The 19,599-nt window shown below is 43.0% G+C and overlaps 1 protein-coding gene across 14 annotated transcripts in view; it reads right to left on the minus strand.

The window, feature by feature from the left end:
- Positions 1-3,208, minus strand: part of GREM2 (gremlin 2, DAN family BMP antagonist) — a 49,383-nt gene extending 46,175 nt beyond the window's left edge. For 6 of the 14 annotated variants that reach the window (XM_007057970.4, XM_027820469.3, XM_043543324.1 and 3 more), the window contains exon 1: positions 2,948-3,207. Coding sequence is in view for 2 of the 14 variants with exons in the window: in XM_043543315.1 (XP_043399250.1) it covers positions 2,905-2,945 (41 nt within the window). In the remaining 12 variants the exon portion in view is untranslated. Of the gene's footprint in view, positions 1-2,572 lie in introns of all 14 variants that reach the window. The other 8 variants (XM_043543320.1, XM_027820473.3, XM_043543318.1 and 5 more) reach the window with 4 other exon arrangements.
- Positions 3,209-19,599: the final 16,391 nt, after the last annotated feature.

Genomic DNA, 19,599 nt, shown 5'->3' on the forward strand with positions numbered 1-19,599 from the left:
GAAGAAGGCAGCTGCGACAGCTGCAGGCTCCTGTTCTGCTAACCTGGCAAAAACTCTTCCATAAGAAGAGGCTCGGTGGACAGTGGAGCAAGACCCAGAGGGTAGCCATGCTCTCTGGGAAGGGAGCCCAGAGTCTGCAGCAAGTTGCTAGGGCTCCATGCTTGTCTGATCTGCATTAATTCCCCCAGATGTGCAGCTGTAATAAGGAAGCAAATGGCACCATGATGTATAATCCTGTTGTACTGTTTTGGAGGAGAACAGCGGGGTCTGATCCACAAAGGCGTGCAGCTCCCCGAATTCAGCCATAGATCCACAGAATTTGGTTTTGAGTTTCCTGCAGACTCCTTAACTATACAGCACCAGGGGAATCCACCAGGTGTTTGTAAATAATTTTCTCCTGCTGTGGTTTTGTTTACCCCAAATGGAGTTTATCTGGGTCTAGTGGATTTACACCTTCATAAATTCTATCCTTGGAATCTAGATTTAGCTTTGGCCACCATTAGTCAGTATTTCCCTGTATGCTCAATGGACATCTCAGATATATTTTTTTCATTCAAATCTTTTCCATCTGATGCAGCGGAAGCAAAATAGTTTAAATCCCTTCTAACATAACACATTGCAAATTAAGTAGATCTTAAAGAGGGATGGAAGAGTGACTCAGGGCACCCGAAGTGACTGAATGTATAAGTCTGGAATACAGGGGACTACATCCTGCATTGCAGGTTAATGGATTTTCACTTTGTGCATCTTTTCTATCTTCATTGTGATCAGATTTGACTCCTCCACATAATACTTCACACTTCCATAGGAAGATATCTAAGTGCTTAACTGTCATTAACAGATAAATCCTCTTCCCTGTGCAAAGCCCAAGTGACCAAGCATTGTGTAAGAGGTTACTGTGGTAATCTATGAGGGTTGGGGGGAGAAGAATCTAACCCATTCCTCCCCCAAACGCAACATGCCAGCAGATCTACAAAGTTCACCAGCAGATCTACAAAGTCACGGATACATTGTCCATGTCTTTACACTAAGCCCCTCTATTCTAACATGTACAGAACACTCATAGCATATTGGCTTTGGACACTCTGAGGGCATTCAGTGTCCTCAGTCACCCTCTCTTCATATGCTGCGAAAACACAATGGTGCTGCTGCATTCAGGATCTTCCAAGGAAGTAGAAGAGGAGTATTATTCCTGTGAGGAAACTGAGGCATGGAAAGATTAAGCCCCTTTCTCAAGGTCTGTGGCACAAACTGGAATAGAATCCAGATGTCCTGAATCCCAGCCTGGTATGCTGGCCACTAAACCTTACTTCTGTTAAACTAAGAAATGAATAGTGCAATCTAACTTTTTTTTTTGCTACCAAAAATTGTCATTTTCCACCTCTCTCTAATTTTAATACTTAAAAAGGAAGGCATTTTAAGAAATATACTTCAAGGTTAACAATAAAAATATAATCAACAGCAGACAGCTTTAGCAAATATTTTGGACAGTACTTGCTTCCTGGCTTTAGACATTAGGAAGAAAATAAATCCCCTACAGAAACACAATACCTATATCGTATATACATTGGTGGGAAGTAAATGAGCCTGAAGTGATGTTCATTTCATAGTGGTATTGAATGCAGTAGCCTTGAAGTGCTTTGATATGAAGAGTGCTAATTAGGGCTCAGTGAGTGAATTCTGCTTGTTCTTGCACCTGTTGCTTGTTATTCAACAGGATTGTTTAGATTCCTAATCTAAGTTTTCATTATAGAAACTACTCTTTCCACTGTTATTTGTGCAGTTAAACTTTTAAAACTGAAGTTCATCCAACTGTGTTCAACAGGACTTTAACTTCAGCTTTTCTTTTTTGCTTTTTTTTGGGGGGTGGGGGAAGGGGGCTCTTGAACACAGAAGGTTTAACTTGTTAGGAGCTGTTAATTTTGTCCTCTAAAATCCACCAGAAACAAAATTATGTAATCACTTTTACAAACCTGTACTAAAAATAGGAGTAGCTCAGCCAAATGCCATTGCAATTTTTTTCTAAGACCTGGGACTCCAATTTTGTCAGACGTATGGAAATGCAAATATTTCTGTTGCTTTATCAGACAATCAAGCAGGATCTCACTGCGAGACAGACATGGGTTTGTATTTGTATAATCCTCATTCGCATGGGGGGGGGGGGGGGGGGGGGGGAAGAAATACTGCATATGTATTTCTAACTCATGACTATAAAAAAATAATACTATTTGTACTTGGAGCTGATCCCTCATGGGGTTTCATAATCACAAACCATAATTAACCCAAAGCAAAGAAAGAAAGGTACAAAGGGGCACAGGTTTCAGCTAGGGATTTTTTTCATGATACTTAAACCCAAAGGATTTTTTTTTTTTTTTTTTTAGCCATGCAGTTAACTTCTCTTAGAATGTTGTTCAAAATAAAACCTAGATCTAGAGACACCTGATAGCTTGCTCATATTAATTTAGTTACATGCCTCATGGGAACTTGCCACATTTAAAGGACATATGAGCACAATATATGATATTCAGAAAATATTAAGCTATTACTTTAAAATGATAACACTGCTACTTACTTTGCCCTGCAGATCATTTCAGATTGAATGTGCTAAAGCTGGGCCGTTAAGTTTTCACAAGGATATAACTATTGCATACACAGAATCACTTTAAAATGGGGAAAAGCTACAATCTGTTTTTTTCCCCCACTGATTATTGTGATTCTTCTTGAACTGTGCAAATTTAATACAGGAACAAGTATTGTTTCCTCCAAATCTGCAGGATGAATTGAGAGATGAGGTGTATTTTTTCCTCCTTTCTAAACAGGAGTAGAAAATGACAGAACTTAAAGGGGAAAAAATTAATTCCTGCAAAATAAATAACAATGCCTTATAAATGTGCAGTAACTAACATCAAATTCTTCTGCTTCAGATAAGCTATGATGATCTCCATACCTGCAACCAGCTGAGGGGTTTTCTTCAGTTCCCTGTGTCCTGGAGGTTATTATATATCCAATGCAGTGATTAAGTGTGGTCTCCCTCTGCTGCTTTCAGTTCTGACTCAACCAGGCTGCTGCAGATGCCCATAAGAGCTCAATTTAAAAGAGCTGCGAATGAGAAGAGCACGCCTTGCTTTGCAGGGTCTCAGGCTAGCTTTGGTGCAGATATGAAAGGAACACTGGAGGCTCAGCACTGACTCTTCTCAGGCACTGCGTGGGGATATCATCAAAGACTAAGCTTTCTATTGGCTCTGATCACCAAACAAATCACACCAGCCACCCCCTGCCTTCACCCGCCCCCCTCTCCACTCAGCGCTTGTTTCTCATCTAACCCGCAAACATTGCAGCTACAGACACTTCAGTGGCTTGCTGTGTTTCTGCTTTCCTCTTTCCAGGCTGTGGATTTACAACCTTGTGGTCAGCTCTACCATTTTTTTTTTTTTTAATCAGACTTCCAATTCAAGCCCTCCTGTTTCTGTAGGGAAATCCTCCCTGTACTAACCCACCGAAAAACAGCTCCTTTAGATCTTCTTCCTTTTATTGAAGGACCTGCAATGTTAAAAATACATGAAGGTTGTGATTGTGTGCAATGCTTGACATTCAAACACATTAGTTTTCTTGACTTTTTTTTTTAAAAGTCCCTTACTAGTAAAATTAAAAGCTTGCAGAGCCTAATTACCTGGGGAATAAAAAGGTGAAATCTTCAGCTGAGGCAGAACAAAGTCCTCATTACCTCTGCTTTCCTTATAGAAGTTGGGCTATTATTCCAATATTTGTTTACTGAAGGAAAGGAAGCCATTTATAATCTGCATCAAATCATGCCATTTACACAGAAAAAGAAACCATGATGCCAAAGTGCTTCTTCCCTGGGTCTGAATTTATTTCATCAGAGCAACTGAAATGACTCCTGCTTCCTGCTGGAATGTTGGGGCTGCTCTTTCTTTCATAGGATGGGTCAAGGTGGCTTGTGGGGTAGGATTCTTTTGCAACCAGGGTTTGTGCACAGTTTTGGGTTCAATTCTGAGTCCTTTCTTCTGAGAAAACTGACAGTCCTGTGCCTTTAGTATGACCCTCTTTTTAAACAAGAGTATAGTCGACGCAGATAAATAGGTTGTTTTGGGTTCTCTCGGTGCAGGAAGATGTTGTAACATTTCCTGTTAACATGCTGGCACAGTTGTGTATGAAAATTAGGGAGAACAGAATGTATCCGTGATCCTTAATTTAGGCTATGACACACACTTGACTGGGGCTGTTGAATTAAGTAAGATGCATTGGTTGTCATTAAAAGTCACCATTTACCCAAATTTAGCACACCATGGCACCTGAAATACAGGGAAATAGAGTTCCTGGCATACACCTGTATGCTAACGGTGGGAAAATGCTGAGTCTGAAATGATGCCCTCTGTAGCACTTATTTCAGCAGTTACTCTTTAGCGATCAGACTGTTGGATAGTCTTCCTCACTCACTGTTCAGTAGGTATATCATTTGTCTCTTTTGGGTGTACTAAATTTTTTAATGAACTTTGGGTTTTTTCTGGCAAAAGTCAGAAAAATAAATATAGGAAATAGAAGTACTGAGAAAATTTTAAAATAGAAATATTAAGAAAAAAACTACACTGGGATTTCATTCACCACTGGCTACAGTATCGCTGAACTCAATGGAGTTGCTCCACTGTAAAACAGGAATAATTCAGAAATTCATCAGGTCCTTTATTATTATTTTATTTATTGCCTATCTTCCGCTCGATGAATGAAATTAAGTTATGAGCCTAGAGCCAAAGATGCATTTCCAGCAGCCTGGCTGACAGCACCTGGAACAGTTACATCAGCAGCACATCTGGACAGTGGCCACTGCTCATCTCTATGCCCCAGCTCACACTTACGTTTCCTTGTTACTTCAAGAACAGCTGTATTTCTTCCTTCATGTGACTGTTTCAAATTACAGTATCTTTCTTTCTCTTCTTTATTTCCCAAGTTACACAACAGTGAGTGTTCTGAACTGTCCCATTTTAAATGCAACAACTTCTCTTTCAGATCCTCCTGTGCTTGCCTCTGTGAACCAACTCTCCCCAAACTACCTTTAAACTGAGCAAAGCTTACCGTATCATCCTCATGCATGAATGATACCATTTCCACTTTTTTCCACCTTAATGGATGGTTGGTACCTTGTTTTTTTTTTTCCCCCAGAAAATGATGAGCACTAGTTGAAGCAAAAATTTTCAGCCTGGCAGGCTGCTCTGATAAGGTCCATTGTACCACCCCCTCCCTCAGTTCCCATTCATCTTGCTTATTGACGCTACATAGATTTTTTTCCTTATGTCTTGCCTGGCAGTGAGAAAATGCTCTGAGTCTCCTACAGCAATCTTAGTTTAGTAAATCTCTTTTGCTCTCTGATCTGACTTAAGCACTCCTTATGGTAAAATAACCTCTGACTCAACATGACTCTGTGTATCGTGTGCTGCTCTATCCCATTGTCCATTCAACTGATGTGCTGTTGAATTCCTTTGCACTTTGACTGGCTTCCCCTCAGCCCAAGTTCATTTTAATAGCTTTTAACCTGTCTGTTTTATTTGTGTCTGCTTAAGTGCTTATTTAATCTTTTCTATTAAAATCTTTACATTCCCTACATACCTTCAAGGATTACAAAAACCTGTGGAAGGTCATTATAGTTATAAAACAGTTTGACTTGATAAATAATTTTTGTTTTTACATTATCTGGCTTGTTTCTTTTTAAAGCAGAAATGCTGTCTGTTCTATCTGCTCAGTTAGTAATGTTTATGATATTCACATATTCATGTTTATTCATTCAGCATATCTAGTCATAAGGCTAACTGAGTCTTTTGTGCTCACAGGAGTTTTATTCCTTTGCAAAGCAATTATTGAGAAGTGCCAGGTGCCTCAGGTTTTAGCTGATGAGGATAAAAGATACAATATTTATTCCTTTGGCCTGGTCTATACACAGTTTTTGCAACAGTATAACTATGTTGTTTAGGTATGTGATTTTACACCTATATATAGGGCCCTACCAAATTCATGGTCCATTTTGGTCAATTTCACGGTCAGAGGATTTTAAAAAACCATACATTTCGTGATTTCAGCTATTTACATCTGAAATTTCACGGTGTAGTAACTGTAGAGGTCCTGACCCAAAAAGGATCTGTGAAGGGGGTGGCAAGGTTATTGAAGGGGGGGTTGCAGGACGGCGATGCTTACTTCTGTGGTGCTGCTGGTGGCAGCGCTGCCTTCAGAGCTGGGCAGCTGGAGAGCGGCGGCTGCTGGCCGGGAGCCCCGCTCTGAAGGCAGAGCTTCAGCCAGAAGCGGCACACGAGTAAGGATGGCATGGTATGGTATTGCCACCTTTACTTCTGCACTGCTGCCTGCAGAGCTGGACTCTCAGTCAGCAGCCACCACCCTCTGGCTGCCCAGCTCTGAAGGCAGCAGCGCAGAAATAAGGGTGGCATGGTGTGGTATTGCCTCCCTTACTTCTACACTGCTGCTGGTGGGGCCAACAGCCGCTGCTCTCCAGCTGCTCAGCTCAGAAGGCAGCACAGAAGTAAGGGTGGCAATACCACAACCCCTAAAATAAGCTTGCGGCCCCTCTGCAGCTCCCTTTTCGGTCAGGACCCCCAGTTTGAGAAAGGCTGGTCTCCCCTATGAAATCTGTTTAGATGAGGGTAAAAGCACACAAAAGGCCAGATTTCAAGGGGGGAGACGAGATTTCACGGTCCGTGATGAGATTTTCATTGCCATGAATTTGGTAGGGCCCTACCTATATACTTATGCCAGTACACTCTCCAATTGATAGTAATATAGGCCCCAATTCAGCAATCACTTGCCTATCTTTAAGCACATAAGCAGTGTCATTAATTAAATTTTACCCTATGCTGGCTTCATATCAGTGGTGCTTGAATTATCCTTATATAGGATATTATCCAAATTCTCCCCTGGTTTAAAGTGGCATTGCTCCACTGACATCAATGGGTCTAAACACACGCTTAAAATTAAAGTTAGACACATGCTTAGGTATCTAGCTGAATCAGGGCTAACTCTTAATCTCATATTGTTGATGTATCTCCCTTGAATTTCTGATGGAGCTGGGTCAGTTGACACCAGCAAGAAATTTGGCTTATAGCCCATGTACTGATAATTCAACTACCAGTGAAATACAGCCATCTCTGGGGTAGAATGTAGCAACTGTTTAACAGCAGACAGCAACATTGCATAATAGTTTGGGACAGGACACGCAGAAGAACACTATGTCCAGATGAAATTGCAGAATGAATTTAGAGAAAATTAAGCATGCTATGCGGCCCGCTCCATCACCATGTGTTCAAATAAGAAACAAAACTCAAAACTATGGGGTTTGTGGCGTTCTGTCATTTTCTTTGTTGGGCCTGTCTGGTAGTAGGTGACTTCTGGGTACTCTTCTGGCTCTGTCAATCTGTTTCCTCACTTCAGCAGGTAGGTATTGTAGTTGTAAGAATGCTTGATAGAGATCTTGTAGGCGTTTGTCTCTGTCTGAGGGGTTGGAACAAATGTGGTGGTATCGTAGAGCTTGGCTGTAGACAATGGATCGTGTGGTGTGATCTGGATGAAAGTTGGAGGCATGTAGGTAAGTATAGCGGTCAGTAGGTTTCCTGCTGGTAATAGCTCACCTTTCTTGATCACTCTTGTTACAGTCTGTATGGTAACGCCCATTGTTTCATGTTCTCTGCGTATATAAAATCTCCCCACTATATTTTCCACTGTATGCATCCGATGAAGTGAGCTGTAGCTCACGAAAGCTTATGCTCTAATAAATTTGTTAGTCTCTAAGGTGCCACAAGTACTCCTTTTCTTTTTAATGATCTCTCTGACTCCTGATGTTCCAGCCAGTCAGCTTGATGGGAAGGGTGGGTACAGGGTAAAGGAGATTAGTGACTTTTTGGATAGCATTAAAGGCAAGCTGAGTTGAGATTGAGGCATATTTCCCCAATTTATAGCAATTTGTACACTCGGCTGCCCTTGTCTTGAGATATACCTCAGTTGATTGTAGGAAACATTTCCATCTCAAAGAGTTGTTGAGGAAGTGTACTGTGATTGTTCAAGATATATCAACCTTGCTTTGTTCAAACTACCTCCACTTTCTATGTTTCTCTGCTGTGTGGCGCTGACCTTCTAGTCTCTATGGTGCTGCTCAACTTTGGCTCTCTAAACATTAACGGATGTCAGGAGGGTAAGAAAAGGGCACAACTCTTTGAATTTCTCAGACAGACACAGGCTGATGTTGTCCTTATGCAAGAGACACATTCAGACCTTGATAATCAGGGGAACTGATTGAAGGAATGGGGCAGGGAATCTTTCTTGAGTCATGGCTCTCGTGTCACTGCTGGGGTAACTGTTCTCTTTTTCCAGGATGCAGGGACACAGATCCTCTCTGTGAAGGAGATTGTGTGGGGCTGCTCCTCCAAGTGGAAACATGTATTGGCACTACTCTATTTAATCTTTGTACTGTGTATGTCCCTAATCTGGGGTGAGATTGTGTCTCTTTTCTACAGACACTTTCCTATGCTATGCTTGGCTATGAGCCTGATACTATTATTACCCTATCAGGGGATTGCAATTGCACTGTATATTATGTTTTAGACAGGAACCACGAGTAGACACACCCTCAGTCAGCCAGGGAACTGTATTGTCTCCTGAAGACTTTTGTGCTAGTAGATGTTTGGAAGTTTTCTCACCCCACTGCCGGGCAGTACTCTTGATTGAAGGCTACTTCCAACCAGGTGTCAGGGGCTAGCCTGGATCAGTTTTATACCATGAAGGCCAATGTGAATATGTTTGTTTGGTCTTCTATGTCTCCACTCACTTGTCTGGTCATTATGATGCATCTGTCAGTGTGTCTCTCTGTCTTCCTGCCCATGCTTCCCACTGGCACTTTAATACCAAATGATTACAGGACTTGAATTTCACCCAGATGTTTGCTGTGTTCGGGGAGCACTGGCAGCAGCACAAGCCCCTGTTTCAGTCCCTGAGACACTGGTGAGATGTCAGAAAGGTCCATATCCAACTGTTCTGCCACCAGTATACCCAGGCTGCCACGCAATCCTTGTATCAGGCTATGAGTGCCCTGGAATGAGACCACTTGGGCCTTCCTGGCAGCCTTGATGTGGGAAGCCAAAGCAGATTCACCAAACCTCAACTGAGAAGCGCCAGCTCCTGTGATGCTTCTTGGAAGAGAATGTGCAAGGAGCTCTGATTCAGGCCCATTTTACACAGCTGCATGAAATTAACACTCCCACAAGGTTCTTTTTCGGGTTGGAGAAAAAAGTCTACAGACAGACAGCAGCTTTTTTGCCTATGGCTGCCAGAGAAGAAGATAAGAACGGCCGTACTGGGTCAGACCAATGGTCGATCTAGCCCAGTATCCTGTCCTCTGACAGTGGCTAAAGCAGGTGCTTCAGAGGGAATGAACAGAACAAGTAATCATCAAGTGATCCATCCCCTGTCACCCATTCCCAGCTTCTGGCAAACAGAGGCTAGGGACACTTCAGAGCATGGTTTTGCATCCCCGTCCATGATGGTTAATAACCATTGGTGGATCTATCCTCCATGAACTTATCTAGCTCTTTTTTGAACCCTGTTATAGTCTTGGCCTTCACAACATCCTCTGGCAAAGAGTTCCACAGGTTGACTGTGCGTTGTGTGACAAAACACTTGCTTTTGTTTGTTTTAAACCTGCTGCCTATTAATTTCATTTGGTGACCCCTAGTTCTTGTGTTATGAGAAGGAGTAAATAACACTTCCTTATTCACTTTCTCCACATCAGTCTCCACATATGATTTTATAGACAGCTATCATATCCTCCCTTAGTCTTCTCTTTTCCAAGCTGAAAAGTCCTAGTCTTATTAATCGCTCCTCACATAGAAGCTGTTCCATAACCCTAATCATTTTTCTTGCCCTTTTCTGAACCTTTTCCAATTCCAATACATCGTTTTTGAAATGGGGCGACCACATCTGCAGGCAGTATTCAAGATGTGGGCGTATCATGGATTTATATAGAGGCAATATGATATTTTCTGTCTTATTTTCTATCCCTTTCCTAATGATTTCCAACAGCCTGTTCACTTTTTTGACTGCCACTGCACACTGAGCGGACGTTTTCAGAGAACTATCCACAATGACTCCAAGATCTCTTTCTTGAGCGGTAACAGCTAATTGAGACCCCATCATTTTATATGGATAGTTGGGATTATGTTTTTCAGTGTGCATTATTTTGCATTTATCAACATTTATGCGTGGTCATCTGATGGCTGATCCTGCTGAGATCTGGAAAACAGCAGTTTCTTTTTACCGTACTCCGTATTCTCGTGAAGCCTGTGACATGCTGGCAGTGGAGGCGCTGCACCAGGGGTTATACCATCTGACTGGTGAGGAACAGCGGTGCCTGGATGCCCTGTTGTCTCTGCAGAAGCTCTTTGTTGCAGTCCAGCAGTTCTTTACAGGCAAGGCCCAGGTTTCAGGGGGCTGCCATCTGATACTCCTGGGGGAATTCTGCGCCACTGCACATGCACATAATTAATGAGCCATGCATATTTTTAATTTTTTGTGCAGAAACAGCTTCTGCTTAAAAGTTGCTGCCTTTTGCCCAGCAGAGGGCACTGGGGCAATAGAATGCAGCAGCCACTCCCAGCTAGGGAAGAGAAAGAGCCTGCCTCCTTCACAATGCCAGATCAGGAGAGAGGGGCTATTGGGGGTCAGACAGAGGCTCATAAGGGCTGGTCGGGGAGGACAGACTAGGAAAGGGGCTGAATGGGAGTGGAGGCACAGAGCCACTGGAGGGAAGGAGGTGCAGGTCCACACGGGCAGAGGAGTGGCTGAGAGGGGGCACAGAGACACGTTAATATGCCTCATAAGGAATCTATTTGGCAAAAACATTTTCTGAATCTCTTTTGTTGTCTGTATTGTTACAGACATACTTGCTGATAGGTATTTTGAAATAAATGACCAAAAATAGTTGAAACTGGTGTGTGATATTTTGTTATTTTGACAAAATATATGTAGAATTTTAAATTTTTGGTTGCAGAATTTTTAATATTTTTGGTGCAGAATTCCCCCAGGAGTAAGAATCTGAATTGGACAAGCCATTTTGGCATCTTATCAGTCCTGACTTTTTGCTAATGGTGCTGGAGTGTTCTCAGGAGAAAGAGCTGCCCCTCAGTTGCAACAGGGCTGTGATCACCCTGCTGCACACAAAAGGGGATATCTGTGACTTACAGAGCCGGATACCTATTTCCCTTCTCTGCTCTGATTCTAAGATTTTACCTAGGGTCTTAGCCAAAAGGCTGAAGGACTGTCTGGACTCTGCAATATACCCTGATCAAACATATTGTATTCTCACCCACTGAATTTTTTTTTAATTCCTGATGTTTTCATGGTTAACAAACTTTGCAATCTATATGTGGAGCTTGTTTCAATAGACCAGGAGAAATCTTTTGATAGCATTAACCATAGTCATGTTTTTAAAATGATAGAAGCTTTTGGGATTGGGCCAGTGTTCTCTTCATATATTTTTTATCATACCATAAAAACATTTTTAATGTCGTAAAGATTAACGGGGATGTTAGCTGCTGCTTCCCAGTTCACAGGGGCATTCATCAGAGGTGTCCTCTGCCTGGATGGTGTATGCTCTTAGGTTGCAGCATGCTCTTAGGTTGGAGCCATTCCTGCACCTCCTTAGAAGCCATCTGACTGGCCTTTCTGTGCCAGAGGGGATGGATGCTTTCCCACATCTGTAGGCCTATGCTGATATCTCAGTTTTTATCACATCTGATAGTGAGGTGCAGGTACTTTGCACTTGTTTAACTGCCTCCATAAGCTGAGCTAAGAGCAATTTGATCTTATTGAGCTCTTGGCAGTGTAGTGGTCCCCCTTTGTTGCCCCAACAATTTAATGGGGCACCACTGGGATTAAGGTGTTGGGGGGTCTCTTTCGGATCTGAATAATATACGTTAAGGAACTGGAAGGGGGCTGAGGAAAAGATGCAAGGCTGCTGTAGAAATGGCACTGGCTCCTTCCTGGACTCTCTTTTTGGGAATGGGTTTTGATTGCCAATAACTTGATTGCCAGATTGTGGCCTCAATGTTGTGGCAGCAGCTAGTATTTCTGAACCCTCCCCTGGGCTTTATGGACTAGATTCAGACACATATTAACCAGGTGGGTTTTTTTGTTTTGTTTTTTAAATAGTTACCTCTGGTTGCACCTTGCTTTTGCTGTTCCTGCCATTAGATGAAGAGGGCCAAAGCTCACTGATTTATTCAGCAAGGTGGCCCCCTTTCACCACCAGTCTGTTTGGCGGTTGCTATATTCTGACTCCCTGCTGACCAGGACGTCCCTTGCTTTCTCTCTCTCCTTCCTAGTCCTGAAGGGATGAGCGTTGACTCCCGCCTATTTTTGGTGGCACTCTGGTTGATTACCGAGTCTAGATTTGCTTCCAGTCTACACCAGTTCGTCTAATGCCTGGCAATTTCTGCAAAGTACGTGACTGGATCAGGCATTTTCCAGTTTATGGCTCTGGGAAGATCTGTATTTGCAGAGAGCTTTTGCAGGGATTGTTCTTCCGGGACAGAATGGTGTTTCCCTCACTAGCTGACTCACTCCCCTTTTGTGCAGGAGCTCCTTGTACAACCAGACAAATTGTTGTCCTTGAAGGGTTTGGTGAATGTTACTTTTACACCTATGACCAAGAAGTAGCTCTATGGCATGTGTGTCACGGTGCAGCATTATGCCACCCTCTTTTATCTCCCTAGTACAGCCTGGATGATTCCCTCTGTCTCTGGGTGACTCTGTGTCCCCGGCTTGGAGGATGTTGTACAAACCTCCTCTTCTGAAGTGCTCCAGTGACTTGCAGTGGAAGGTCCTGCATAGCTTCATAGCATTGGTTTTTTTGCAGCAGCTTTTCAGTGGTTTTGAGTGGTTTTCTCCAAGCCCCTGTTTGTTCTCAGCATGAGATACAATGCTGCTTGTATTGGCCTGGTTTCCTGCCTGGCTAAGTTTTTGCTGGGTCAGGCAAACCTAGTCATTTTGAAATCTCACCAGAACAGAATGGTTAGTGTAAAGTGGTGTGATGTGCTAGAGCTGTTGTGCGCATTGATTGTGGCTCAGCTGCAGCCTGATTACCCTTTCTATAAACTGGCTTGTAACCTGGACACTTTTTGGTTGCTGTGATATGTTAATAATATTTTGAGTGAACTTGGTGGTGATCGTGCTTTAGTGATCCGTGTTTAATGTTCACTTCCGATGTGTTTTGCTTTATTTGATTCATGTCTTTTTCTGCATATATTGTAATTTTATGTGAATAAAGGTGTTTTTCAGGTCTCTTGTTCTCTCTGTTTCTGTTTAGAATCCTCCCCTGCCCCTCCCATGCCTGACTTCAGATTTAAAGAAAAAGTACACAAGCCCTCACAGCCTTTCCTCTATCATCCAATTGGAAGGAAAAAGAAGAACCTCTTGGCTTCACAGGGAGGAGAGAGAAGCACACCCATTGTTAGCACTTCCTTGTCCACTATCCTCCCCTTCTTTATTCCCAGTTGCAGAAGAGAGACAATCCTGGCAACCTCCACATTTGGACCTGGCTCCAGCCAGACACCCTCATCAACCACCATGGCCCTGTTCTCTTACCACTAAGATTTTTCAGGTGATGGCCAACTCCTGTCCTCTATGTATTTTCTTGCAGCAGCAGACTGCTCCTCCTCTATCTTCTCTCTTTGGAAACTAGCAAGAAGTCCCACTGGCCCAATCCACCAGATAAAAACCAGAGCAGGGTTTCCACACAGCCTAGGAAAGACCAGGACAAGTGGGATTGTCATTCAGCCTGAGTGAGGTTTCCACTTAGCTTAGTGCACTGTGGCACATATTGCCACATAAATGTTGAAGACACAATGCACCAGGGCAAGGAGGAATATTTCCCTTCCCACCTCTGCCAGATGGTAGTGTCAGGTGGACAGGCCATCTGCTCCCTAAAGTGAGCCCTCTTGCTAAAGATAATATAATGGAGGAGGAAGCAGCCTTTTGCCCCAAAAGGCAGTGTGGGAGAGGATGGTGGATCATCAAGGACTCTGCCCCCCCTCCCCCGACAAGACAAGGGCAGGGGAGGATTCTAAGAAAGGGGGAAACTGAGGCTTGGGGAGAGTCAAGAGGTATGTGGATTGTGGGATACCCACACCTTCACTTGTAAGGATGGAATCAGGGTGGGGTCAGCAATGTTCACTGCCCTTTTCTGGCAGGTGTCAGGATGGCAGGAAGGTAAGGTACCTAGGGCGAACTTCTCAACCTGTTTTATGAGGTCCATTAAAATATGAACTCATTTTAGAAAACCCCTCACTTTTGAAAAAATAGTTTAAGAGGCTCATAGCACCTAGAGCTCTTACTATGGCTGAACAAACCTAGAATAGTAATGATCCAAACTGGAATGTATGTAGGCCAGGACACTGGGTTAATAACCCTTCTCTTGTGAAAAAGTGCCATAGGAATTTTAATGACAAATGGCCAGGGGCTCTCTTTTACGTCTCACTCAAAAAATGGTACTGCCAACAAGCACAGGGCCCCCTCACATCACACAGGATATTGATTCAATACTTCTCTAAACGGTGCAATGTCACAAGCTAACATCTCTGCCTGCCTTATCAAGCTGTTCCTTGGAGGCCTCCCATCCAGAGCCTAACTCTACTTCGATTGAAGAACTGTAAGAGTTAAAACAAGAATTAAAATCCACACCTCCCCCAAGCTGTTGTGAAATCTGGATGTTGGCTTGGGTCTGTCTCCAGTGAAGATTACAATAGACTCCCTAGAAGAAAGAGACTTCATATAAGGTGAGTAGGGCCTGTAATTCTACTCCTTCTCCATATTTGAAATGAGGGGTATTTAGCTATAGAGACAGGAGACAGACACCAAAGAGCAGAACTACATTTGGGAACAGAGTTTATCCTCCTCCTCTATCACAAGGACCTGGAGGGACATCTGGGATTCCAAAGAACCTTGCTAAATAGGACCAGATAACCTCACAATATGGGAGCAAAACCAGCTCTGTTATGTGTGATTTGCTGGCCATATAATGACTAATAAAAGCAACATGTGTGGCCACAGGAACTGGGCCAATGTAGCTCTTTCTGGGAACTGTGAGTAACTAGCCAGGTCCCTGATTATTTTCCTCCTGCAAGTGTATTGAGCGAGATTCTTACAAACAGTGTCCAGTGTGTGGATTTGCTTCCTGTCTCCCAAACAGCACTAGCTCAAACAAATGAAAAAGAAGAAAAAGTAAAACTGAAGCTTTAAAAAGCTTGCAGTTTTTTCCAGCTACACCATGGCTGACATTTCCTAGTGTCTTCCTTCCTCCTAACTTCCTGCTTGTTTGCTGCCTCAGCCCCTGAGTTTTACAACCCTGGATGTTATTGTGTTGATCCGGCTTAGCTGGTGCTTTGAGACTATAACAACCTAAGAATGGTCATGCCGGGTCAGGCCAATGGTCCATATAGCCCAGGATCCAGTCTTCTGACAGTGGCAATGCCAGGTGCTTCAGAGGGAATGAACAGAACAGGGCAATTTTAAGTGATCTATCCCACCATCCAGTCCCAGCTTCTGGCGGTTGGAGGTTTAGGGACACCTGGAGCATGGGGTTGCATCCCTGACCATCTTGGCTAATAGCAATTAACGTACCTATCTGCCATGAACTTCTCTAATTCTCTTTTGAACCCAGTTATACTTTTGGCCTTCACAAAATCCCCTGGCAATGAGTTCCATGAGTTGACTGTGCATTGTGCGAGGTACTTCCTTTTGTTTTTTAAAACCTGCTGTCTATTAATTTCATCAGGTGACCCTAGTTCTTGTGTTATGTGTAGAATTAGATAACACAAATTAATTTTCTCCACACCATTCATGATTTTATAGACCTCTCTCAGATCCCCCCTTCGTCATCTGTTTTCTATGTTGAACAGTCCCAGTATTTGTAATCTATCCTTGTATGGAAGCTGTTCCATCCCCCTAATCATTTGTATTGCCCTTCTCTGTACTTTTCCCAGTTTTAATATAGCTTTTTTGAGATGGGGCAACCTGAACGGCACATAGTATTCAAAGTGTGGGTGTTCCGTGGATTTATATAGTGCCATTATGATATTTTCTGTTTTATTATCTCTCTTCTTTTCTTAATGGTTCCTAACGTTAGCTTTTTTGAGTGCTGCCATATACTGGGCAGATGTTTTCAAAGAACTATCCACGATGATTCCAAGATCTCTTTCTTGATTGGTAACAGCTAATTTAGACCCCTCATTTTGTATAGTTAGTAATTTTTCCAATGTGCATTACTTTGCACTTATCAACATTGAATTTCATCTGCCATTTTGTCACCCAGTTTTGTGAGATCCCTTTGTAATCCCTCACAGTCAGCTTTAATTTAAATATTTTGAGTAATTTTGTATCTGCAAATTTTGCCACCTCACTTTTCACCCCCTTTTCTAAATTATTTATGAATATGTTGAATAGCACAAGCGCCAGTACAGATCCTGGGGGGGGGGGGGGCTCTGTTATTTACTTTTCACCACTGTGAAAACTGACCATTTATTCCTATCTTTTAACCAGTTACTGATCCATCAGAGGAACTTTCCTCTTATCCCATTCCTGGCTTCCTGTTTCTGGTGATTCAAATCATCAGTGGTTTAAACACCATATTTTTGAAAGCCTTCCCAGGAAGGCCTAAAAGGGAAGGTGTGCTGCTACACTCCTGCCCATCCCAAAGGAAGAGAGACTTAAGGAGATAATACATAAAGGGACTGGCCACTGGAAAACCACCCAAACCGGGACCTGCTGCCACAGCTTGAAGACATCCCCAGTCCTTCCATGGGGCATGAAGAAATGATATGAGAAGACCACAATCCACCTGCTACATCCCTGAACCACCTCCTAAAATACCTCCTCATAAAAGACCCTGTCTAGCTGCTGTCTTTCAATCTAGGCTTTTATCTTGCACCTTCCCTTACTGCCATTGGGAACCACTACAGTTGTCTGTGACTAGGAGCATGCTTCTTTGACTCATATGCTTATCAGCCACTGCAGAGAGAGCCACTGGGACATTGAAGAAGATTGCATTATGTGGAAAGGGGAAGAGAGACAATGAGGGAGGATACTCAAAACAAACAATCAAAAAACATAAAAAGTACAGTGTTTCTCCTAACTGCATGGTAATTTAAAGTGACAAGAGTCCTGTATGAGATTTGTGAAATATGGCATACATGTGGTAGCAATTTAATATGCACAGCAAACAAAAGAAAGGGAAATGTATTAATGTCACAAATGGTGCAATTCAACCAGCTAGTTTAATTAAAGCTGGCATTACCCCATTTTGATCATGGAATTGAATGTTTTGGGAAATATTTTCTGACAGTGTTGGCTTCATGTGGACAGTGCCCTTTCTCTACATTTCAAATGTGCTTGGGGGCATAAAAGACAAGTGAGGCTGCTAATAGACAACACAGGAGAGATTAGGCTCCTACTGAACCTAGGTGCTCAGTGATACAGCACAAAAGCTTGTATATTACAAACTCATCACACCAGGCACATAATCCATTTTAACTGATTGTCCTCTTTTTCTTGTGTGATGAGACAGGGTGAACAGAAATCCCCCATCTACTGTCCCCATACCATTTGTTATTTTGTGTACTCCTGTCATATTCACTCTCAAAGCTCCTAGCACTTTATTCATTTATTTGGGTGTATGTGATTTTTACTAGTATGGTCATGAGCTGGGTTGAACCTTGTTATGGGTTGTGTTAAAGCTATATTGGAAGTGAGGTGTGAATGCACCTGTAATAGACCTGTAAGAGATAGTTAAGGGGTCATGCCTAAAACAAAGCCTTATAGCATCTGCCCCAAAATGAGTACCATGTAGGCGGAGGGCTCCACTGGGTATTCCTTGGACCAGGTGGGTGGGTGTATCTGTGTGTGGGGAAAAAAAAAATCAAGCTGGGAAAGAGGCAGACAAGAAACTAATAAAAGACTCAGAAGAGAGCAAGAAGGCCAAGCAGCAGCCTATAAACATGGCATGGCTGTAGGAAAGCCTAGAGAGAGGTTCCAAGTCAGGGATTCTGGCTGAAAGAAGCTTTGGAGCATAAGTTAAGAAACTTCTCCTTTTGTTTTTGGTTCCTCTGCACCTGAAGACTTAGAACTTTATGCATTTCTTGTAAATAACCAAGGGTAAATCAAGGAAAATACCAGACTCCATCAATTTCTACTTCCAAATGGAACATACCCAGGGCCCCAAACATTGGCTAGCCATTCATATCAATGGGGAGATCTTGTTTCCAAGGAGAGAAATTATGAGCTGGTATTCTTGCTGACCCAAGATGGCGTAAATGATGGCCATACTTGCAGAAATCAAAGGGAGATCTAAAACAGGAGCTGGATACTTCAAAAAAGGAATTTAAACAAGACTTCAAACAAGATCTGAAACAAAAGCTGGAAGTTTCCCAGAAAAGGCTCAGAGATGACTTGCAGGCTGTGATGAGAGCCTTGTTGGAGCAGCAACTACAAAGGGCCCAGATAGATTGGGAAACCCAGCTTTACCATTCAGAGGCTGGAATGGTAAAATGGATTGATCAAGCGACCAGCAATCTGATTGCCATAGACCAGAAGTTTTTCATCAAAATAGGGGAGACCAAATAGGCTTTGGCCAATCTGGACCTTGCTAACTGACATGAGGTGCAGAAAGGATTTAGGAAGCTAAAAATTCAGCTGCAGAAGGAAACCAAAGGGTCCCAGACCATAGTGGAAGGCAGCCGCCTGAATGCAGAATTGGGCCAATCAGAAGACTTGGGTAGGACTGGACATTTACAACCATTTTCTACCCTATTTATAACCTCCAGAAGCCCAGAAGGGAGAGGTCAGGCAGTCCCACCTCAAATAATGCAAAAGCCTTGAGGGGAAAAAGTCCCTTGGAGGCTCATTTGGCTCAGCTCAACATTATCGCTTAAATGAATGGCTGGGAAGAGGAACAGAACCCTTAGCAGCCAGGTTGGATGGCTCAGCCCTGACACTGCTGCAGAAGTTACCCTCAGAAAAGTGACTGAGTTATCCAAGCCTAGTACACACTCTCATTCTGTAGTTTGGAGCTAGCCCTCAATCTGAGCTGGCCAGGGCATAGCTCAGGCCTAGAAAGAGAGGGAAAGAGTAAGCTCCATGTGAACTGTCAAAGGGCCTGTGGAGATTTGTGTTCCTTGAGTACCCAGTTACCACTAAGGCCTTCCAGGATAACCTGGCAATGGACCAATAGATGCTCAGTTGGACTTGGACTTGCAGATCAAGGTCAGCGAAAGGAGGCCATAGGCACTCCAAGAGGCTGTGGAATTTGCCATAGAGCATGACTCTTCTTGCCACAGTTCAGTAGATAGGAAGCCGCTGCTAGTGAGGATGATGGAAGCGGATTGCCATGAGTCTTGTAAGTAGAACTTTGTGTCCAATATGTATGATGAAAGAAGAGATTCTAATCTGGTTCATGATAAATTTGAGAAACGGGAACACAAAGTTGAAGTTTTGAAGTACAAAGATCAGCCCCACAGTTTAAATCTCACCAGTTGAAAAAAA

Source organism: Chelonia mydas, chromosome 3 (assembly GCF_015237465.2).
Source record: "Chelonia mydas isolate rCheMyd1 chromosome 3, rCheMyd1.pri.v2, whole genome shotgun sequence".
Taxonomy (NCBI): domain Eukaryota; kingdom Metazoa; phylum Chordata; order Testudines; family Cheloniidae; genus Chelonia; species Chelonia mydas.